We start from the raw sequence: 8,891 nt of genomic DNA, 5'->3' as shown, positions 1-8,891 counted from the left end.
ACCATAATCATCCCAAAGAAAAGGAAATGCAAGCAGACAAAGTGGTTGTCTGAGGATTCTTTACAAAAATAGCTGAGGAAACAAGAGAAGCAAATAGCAAGGGAGAAAGGGAAAGATATTCCCAACTGAATGCAGAGTTTCAGAGGATAGCAAGGAGAGATAAGAAGGCCTATTTAAATGAACAATGCAAAGAAATAGAGGAAAACAATAGAGTAGGAAAGACTAGAGATCTCTTCAAGAAAATTAGAGATATCAAGGAAACATTTCATGCAAGGATGGGCACAATAAAAGACAGAAACAGTAAGGACCTAACAGAAGCATAAGAGATTAAGAAGAGGTAGCAAAAATACACAGGAAAACTATGCAAAAAAAAAAAAAAGATCTTAATGACTCAGATAACCACGATGGTGGGGTCACTCACCTAGAATCAGACATCCTGGAGTGTGAAGTCAAGTGGGACTTAGGAAGTAATAGTACGAACAAAGCTAGTAGAGGTGACGGAATTCCAGCTGAACATTTCAAATCCTAAAAGATGTTGCTGTGAAAATGCTGCGCTCAATATGTCAGTAAATTTGGAAAACTCAGCAGTAGCCACAGGACTGGAAAAGGTCAGTTCTCATTCCAATCCCAAAGAAAGGCAATGCCAAAGAATGTTCAAAGCTATGATGGGGAAGCTGAAGCTGAAGCTCCAATACTTTGGCCACCTGATGCAATAAGCCGACTCATTGGAAAAGACCCTACTGCTGGGAAAGATTGAAGGCAAAAGGAGAAGAGGGCAGCAGAGGATGAGATGATTGGAGAGCATCACTGACATTTAGTGAACATGAATTTGAGCAAATTCCAGGAGATAATGGAGGACAGAGGAACGTGGCATGTTGCAGTCCATGGGGCTGTAAAGAGTTGGACATGACTTTGCGACTGAACAACAGATTTTTTATATTTTCCTTCACTGGTTCTGTGTGTGTACATGTATTTATACACACAGAGAGAGAATATTTTTTGAATTCCAATTAACTTACAACTTTTGGAACGTAAATTATTAGCAAATTTGGGTCTGCTTAAACAGGTGATAAATAACACACATTTTATGCTTTTTAATTTTCCTTAATTTCTAATATTTTCCTTGTAATAAGGGCTCAGTTCCAGAAAGAAAAATATATTTAAGTCTTTATTTTACTTTTAAATTCTTTTATTAACTTCATATGCTTGAAAGATTATAACTATATTTTTCCAAGTCCTGTGGTAGTCCCCAATAATAGGATTGGCATTTAATGAGCCACATCAGTGCTTCAAGACACAGGATCATTATTGAGTAAATAATAATTATTGTAATATATATAGTAATACACAGGGATGCTAAGAGACCTATCAGAAATTACTGGTATTCCTGAGGTCACCATGGACTAGCCTGGGGACCAATGGATGTAATTTTTAAATTTTTAAGCTGAATTACTTCTCAGATCCACAAATAAGAGTTTGCTGTATCTATAACTCTGCTAATAGTGACTTAAACACTTTTATGTTCCTCTTTCTCTAGCTTTGAAGCTGTATTCATTTAAAAATCAGATCTTATCTCCAACCAAACTCTGTATGTTATTTAGTTCAGGAGAGATCTTAGACTAACATCACTAAAAATAAAAGTTTATGTTCCAGAAAAATGTTTTGAAAGTTCCAGAATGAAATCACAGCATCATTTTCTTCATCAACATTAACATTCCCTTTAAAAATATCATTGAGTTATTTCACTAGAATAAAATATTCACAGACGTGTACTTAAGACAAAAGCTTGATTCTGAGGACATATATACACACCAAAGTGCTCAACACAAATACTTAAAAATCAGCTATCAGCAAAAAGAACAAGTCTTATTTCTGACTTCTGAACTTAGATTTTCCTAATGCAACTTTCTGTGGCTCAGCCTGGCAATGGAGGGTGTCTGCTGAAATAGGTCCAAGTTACTCCTGTGTGTGAGCACGTCACTCCTGACGTCAGGGCTCGCTTCTTGAATGCTGCCTTTACTCCATGTTGCTTCAGTGAAAGTTAATCATAATGATATTATTGCATTTTAATATAGGCCATAACCCTCTTTTACCCTGAAGATGACACAAAAATGAACGAATAGAAATGAAATTGCTATTATGAATTAAAAGAGCCTTTACCATGTATAGACTTTTACAAATGTCAAAAAAGGAAATACTTATTTTTATGACATATTATGGTGCAGAGAATATTTTTATAAAATCATCTTGATATTTACAGGAGAACTACATTAGATTCATATTGCATCTAACCCATAATGGCTTATTTTCTTTAAGAAAAGGAAAAAGAAACAAGTGCAACAGGAAAAAAAAAAAAAACCTCAGTCTATCTTATTATATAGGCTAACTGTTAAATGAGGAAACGTAACAAAATGTACAGTTGAAAGGTTCAAAGAACTTATGGTTTCAAGACTATCGTTTCTATTCAAAAAGCGTTTTTAAGGCAACCAACACTACCACAAGCACTTTGATAACCAGGTCATTCAGCCAGGGCAGAGTACGCAGACAGCTCACCAGGTGGTACAGGTCACTACATTACCTGATTTATGTACAAGGTGCTGAGTTCTTAGTACAGGTAATAAGTGATTCTTATATAACAGAAATATCCCCTCAAAGTCACTTTTTGAGGTTTCTTTGTTTTTCACTGAAAAATTGAATATTGAAGTGAATACATTTTTGTCATGTTTAAGTGGAAGGAAAAGTAGATGGTGACTTGGCTCCTGAAATGTTAGTACTGATCCTCAGCTCACCATCATGCCATTGTGCTCTCAGAGGGTCCACTCACGTTCCAAGGAGTCAAACCCCAAAGGCTAACAATCAGGTGTGTGTTTGGTTAATCTATTCCTGAGGCTTTGCCTAAAAAATTGGCATTGGCTTCCTCAACATCTCTTTTCTGGAACCATGGCTTTGAAGTTGTTCCTTGCTGATACGCTTCCAGAAAATGACAGATCCCAGGAATGTCACTAGGAAAGTTTGGTGGAAGTTCTTCCCTTGATCGAGGTGTAAACACAAAACCAGGACAGTCCTTGAGTAATCTGGAAAGATTAAAAGGCAGATATTGATCATAAAACTCAACATTGATGTAACTGTCTAGTCAAGAAAAGGCAACATAACTAAGGGAACATTCCTGAGAATGTTGATAAACCCACCATCTTCAGTGTGATTGACAGAAAAATCCTAATGATATTTACAAACACATTGTTCTTCACAGAAGAACAATGAAGAATCAATTCACAATAACAGAAAGGTCCACCAGATAATGGATTACACTCATATTAGGAAAACTTACTATAAAATATTTTTGTAAAGATATCATCCATAATCTATACAACAGTGCAATTCATAGTAGTGGAAAAAACCCAAATGATGCAAAGTCTAATAATATAAGAAAATAATATTACAGAACTGAAGGAGTTGAAAGATATAAGACACTATATCCATTCATTTTGTAAATATTACCGAGAAATAATCATGGGCAAGAACTTTTGAAAGAAAAGTTCTATATAATACATACACACACATATATATATGTGAAAGTGAAAGTCGCTCAGTTGTGTCCACCTCTTTGTGATCCCATGAACTATACAGTCCATGGAATTTTCCAAGCCAGAATACTGGAGCAGGTAGCTGTTCCCTTCTCCAGGGGATCTTCCCAACCCAAGAATCGAACCAGGATCTCCTGCATTGCAGGCAGATTCTTTACCAGCTTAGCTACCAGGGAAGCCCTATATATATATACATACAGACATACAGACATACATACATACACATATAACGTGAGAATGGGGCTTTCCCAGGGACTCAGTGGTAAAGAATCTGCCTGCAATGCAGGAGATGCAGGTTCAGTCCTTGGATTGGGAAGATCCCTTGGAGGAAAGCATGGCAACCCACTCCAGTATTCCTGCCAGAAATATTCCAGGGAGAGAGGAGCCTGGTGGCCTACGGTCCACAGAGTCACAAAGAGTCAGGCACAACCAAAGCAACTGAGTGCACACACAAAATGGGGAAATAACTTTGGGATCTCTTTGGATAAAGTTTTTATGAATTCTAGGTTAGTAGGACTAAAGTGAGGTTTAGTTGCATACATGGATACTCTACTTACTATCTGATATTTGCAATATGTTTTCTTCTTAAATTTTTAAGAATTAAATTTCCTCTTAAATTCAGATGTTCTACCAGCTTTTATTATTTGCTTCATTGGTCCATGAGGATAAACTTATTTTAAATTCTAATCACACTGATTAAGTTACTGGCTCCTCTTCCCATTTGCTTCCCGAGGTCTCTGTCAAATGCAAACTTAATAAGCATCTCTCTGATCTATTATTCAGGCCATGGATGAGAACAAGCTCTAAACCAGCTTCTACAGAAAATTACTCATATCTTCCCTTCCACTCCCCAGCCTGCAATGGGACATCTAAATGAAAAGAGTGATGATATCATGCCAAAGTTCAGAACTGTGATGCTCTATATGTACTGAGGAAACTGCTATATAGACATTAAGGTCTCAAGGATTATAGACCTCAGACAGAATACACAAGAGTGTTCAATTAACTAATTTTATAAGTGTATCAATAAATATGTAGTCTGCAAAAGAATAAAACAAGTGAAATGATGTTTTAGTCATGGATTTGCAAATATTTCAAGTACCTATTATTTATAAAGCATAGTAGTTGGTAATATATAGTGAAAAATTACAGAATTCCACAGTATTGAAAGTGTAAGCTTCAAAGTGTGGTAGATCTAAGTTTGAATAACAGCAAAGATGTCAGATTTCTAGCCTTTGAAAAGAAACTATAATAATACACAGGGCTTCCCTCGTGGCTCAAACGGTAAAGAATTCGCTGCAATGCAGGAGACCTGGGTTCAGTCCCTGGGTTGAGAAGATCCCCTGGAGATGGAACCCCATCTCTAGCTTCCTCTCTTCCATCCTTTGGAGAAGGGCATGGCAACCCACTCCAGTATTCTTGCCTGGATAATTCCATGGACAGAGGAGCCTGGCAGGCTACCATCCATGGGGTTGCAAAGAGTCAAACATGACTGAGTGACTAACACTTTCACTTTCACTTTCATAATAATACAGGTCTCTTAGGACAGTTATGAAGATTAAATAAATTGTTTAAACAAGATTCATTAATCATCAATTGGATGTCACATAACACCTGCCATATTGGTAACAATAAATTTGATAATATCAGGCATTGGGAAATAGAAACCTTCAGACACAATGGAACACAGATGGGTTTGGACAGCTGAGTGATGCTGTGTAAAGCTGAAACTGAGTAATGAAGCTCACGATCTGGGAATATCATTCATAGGTATGTTATCTAGAGACATGTATATAAGTATATTTATCAAATCACTTTGCATAATAATGAAAAACTGGCTATCCTGAAATTAACCATGGACAGAAAACAGAGTGGCTTATTTATATCCTAGAATACATATTATATCACAGTGACATGTTAGATTTATCTCTGACCTGCCTGGGAGAACCAACTGTTAGATACTCAGGAATCTGCAAGCCAATTAAACCATGGATAGGCTGAAACCAGCCACAGTGTAGTGTTTATACTTTAGAAATGGTAAATGCTAGAAGTCAGGGAGTATCTACTTCACTCCCCAAGCTGGCTGACCAGCTTACCACTGCATTTGGAATACTTTAACTAAATGAACTAGATTTATATGAACTGGATTTACATTTTATCAAGAAAAAAAAATCTCAAAAACATAATATTGAATGGATTCAAGGCAAGTTGCCAAAGAATATGGACAGGTTGAGTGGGAGTCTATTTTTCTCTGGTTTTATTTTTGTATCTGGTGCATTTAGAAGTGGCTTTAAAGCAAATCATTAGAATGTATTAAGAGCCTTTCTTAAGATCACACAGCTGGTAAGCCCTGTACTGGGGACCCATAAGACATGTCTTCTGACTACAAATCCCATGCTTTTTGAAGAAACTTACAGATAAACACAGTGTCATGGAATTAGAAATGTTCATTAAATCATCTTTTTTAAAAGATCCAAACTTAAAAACAGGTTGGAAATATAAAGCCATTTAGATGAAAGCTTGAGGGGAAAAAGATCCAAGATTAGCAGCAACAGTCCCAGGGCGGATGCTCACATGCAGAAGGCGGTTTTCTTACTCCCCCAGACTGGACACCATGTCCTCCAAGCGGCTGCATCAACTTTCTCAATTCTGTCATCTGCCCTTTACGCTCCTTGTTCCCTCATGGAATCCAAGTCCTGCTTCCGTGTCACCTCAGGAGTTCCCAGGTCAACCTTTCCACCCACGGGGGTGGCTCCATTATGCCCCATCTGCCAGTTTTGTCTTTAATGATCTTGGATCATCACACACCCTTCTCATCAATCCACTGATCCAAAACTCAAACAATACCAAACCTAGTCTCTGTGAGTTCTCTGCACTTCCGTAAAAACAAATAAAAATGCAGAAAATTGTCCCAGAGAATAAAACTTCGCATGACATTTAAAAGAAAGGAATGTATAACTGCTTTACATTGCTACTTTCTAAATTACTGATTAGAATTTGGAAACAGAAGTTTGAAGGTAGTGGATATTTTGGGGTGTGGGGATGTAGTCTGTATCCTAACTGTACATGTTTCATAAATATTTCAAGGAAGGTAAGCTTCCTAATATTATTGTGTTGAGAAATACCATACCAGGATTTAACATTCTATCATTAAAGCTCTGCAAAGAAACAATCACCTTTTATATCTGCATAAATTCTCATAAAATCTTGTCCTGAACCTAACCATTTCAGGCACAGGGATGAGCTGAGATGACCACGCGAGGCTGTGTCCAGGGCAGGTGAGGAATGTGTCCCTGAAGAGGACACATCTGACTTAAGGTCAGATCACGAGAAGGAGGAAAACAGGAGATGACCCAGGAGAGAAAGGGAAAGCAGTCATCCTCCATTCAGGAATCAGTTTAACAAGTCTGATGGATAAAAATGAGGCTGGGGTTGCAGGAGATCCATGAAATAAGGAGAAAGTGGAAGAAAATGAGGTGGTCAGAGCTGATGTGACTATGACCAGAGATACCACTTGAGTCTGTGGTTACGAGTCTGATTTTATCCTGGTGGCAGTGGAGGCCACTGGAGGGCTTGTAGGGCAGGGATGACAGATCTGCTTATGCTTTAGGAAGAGAACTTGGCTCTTGTGTGGAGGATGAGCCAAGGAGGAGGCACACAAGATACAAGAGTGAGGGTGATGCTGGGCTGGGGTGGTAGCACTGGAGGAGGTGAGAAAGGCTATGTGCAGGACACACATGTGGAGGCAGGGGTGGGGCATGATGGGGAGAAGGGACGGATCACTCTGAGGTCCCTCGTTTGAGTAACTAGGTAGACACTGCTGCTCTTTAAAGAGACTGATGGAGTTTCGCTGGGTGGGAAGTAGATTTTATCCACATGGAAAGTAGAATTGGAAATCAGTTGTTCTAATATGATCACATTAGCCATCAATAGGTCAATTAGTCATCCGAGGAGAAATACAGGACAGAATTATATGAGTCTAGCTCAGTGGAGAATCATGGGTCAGGCTAGAGATAAAAGTGGTAAACCATAAAATTTTGGAAACGTGAGAATACAGACATGGCCCTGGGCAGGACAATTTTCCAAAGTTTGGTGGTTTTGAGACAGCCTGGGACCTGGGGATCCTTTGCTGCAATGCTTGCACCTGGACAAACTTCTCCTCCAGCAACGAAACACAAAGAAACTGTGGGAGTGGAAATAATTATGTGCATAAGCAGCTGGAGCAAATTTTGGACCAAAAAATACAAAAAGACTAAAAACCCAACTGCCACTTCTGAGGAGCAAAAGCAGGGGATTGGAAGCAAAAGTAGGGTACTGCACAGGCCCCCGCACTCAACACCATCAGAGGGATGGGGAATCCACCTAAGCCACCCCTTCAGCCAGACCCCTGGACACACCCTACCCTCACCCCATCAAAGCAACTAGCTTATCCTCCACTCCAGGAGCAAGCAAGGGAAACTTGTTGTTACTTGTTCTTACTCCCTCCTGCTGCAGCAGGGGCCCCAATAAAGCCTTGCCTAAATTTTCTATCTGGCCTCTAGTCAGTTTCTACTGATTAAGGATGCCAATAACCTGGCGGGGAACGGTTTTGTGGAGACAGCAGCAACCAAGACAAGAAGGCGCAGCCACAAGGGAACCTGGTGAATCCACTGTCACAAAAGCCTGAAGAAGAAGATATTCAAAACATCCTGAGATGGTGAGGAAGATAAGGCGAGAGAACTGACCCTGAATTTAGCAAGAGGTGCCCATGACCCTGCTGGGATCCACTGGAGTGGCCTGTGAGGGACAAACACTGACCAGAGTGAGCTGAAGAGCAAGGGAGGCCCTGAGCATAGACGACCTGTGTGCAGAGTTTTTCTGGAAAAGGAGCAGGAACACAAGGAGACAGCAGAGATAGTATTGGAAACAAAACAAAGATGTTACCTTTAAAGAGGTAAGTAAACAGATATGGCTGTATTTTGATGGGAAGAATCATTTCATTGGAGGAACTGATCATAGAGAAGGCTGATATTTTCAAAAGAAAATGTTTGAAAGGACAGCAAATCTGGAGCAGGGCTGTCGGTCCCCAGGACAAGAACCACACACAGATAAGGGTGCCAGGGAGCCAGGTGCACTGGATCTGAGCATGAAGCTGGTGTGGTTCTTAGCAGGTTTCAACCTTTCTTGAGCAAAACAAAGCAAGGTTTTCAACTTAGAATCAGGGCTGGAAAGGAAAGTTGTTAGGAGTAGAAAGAAGATGCTATGAAACCGTCATAGCAGTTCACTTGCTTAGATCTGGAAAACCTTTTTGTTCTTCAAGGGTTTCCA

At 39.4% G+C, this 8,891-nt stretch overlaps 1 protein-coding gene across 4 annotated transcripts in view; it reads right to left on the bottom strand.

Moving 5' to 3' along the window:
• The window catches only part of GUCY1A3 (guanylate cyclase 1 soluble subunit alpha), a 64,932-nt gene continuing 56,937 nt past the window's right edge, over positions 897 to 8,891 (bottom strand). For all 4 annotated transcript variants that reach the window (XM_005691313.3, XM_005691312.2, XM_018061473.1 and 1 more), the window contains exon 9: positions 897 to 3,074. In XM_005691313.3, coding sequence (XP_005691370.1) covers positions 2,873 to 3,074 — 202 coding nt within the window. In that variant the 3' untranslated portion in view covers positions 897 to 2,872. The remainder of the gene's footprint in view (positions 3,075 to 8,891) is intronic.

Source organism: Capra hircus, chromosome 17 (assembly GCF_001704415.2).
Source record: "Capra hircus breed San Clemente chromosome 17, ASM170441v1, whole genome shotgun sequence".
Classification (NCBI taxonomy): domain Eukaryota; kingdom Metazoa; phylum Chordata; class Mammalia; order Artiodactyla; family Bovidae; genus Capra; species Capra hircus.
The sequence above is the reverse complement of the archived record's forward strand: the minus strand, read 5'-3'. Positions and strand labels throughout refer to the sequence as shown.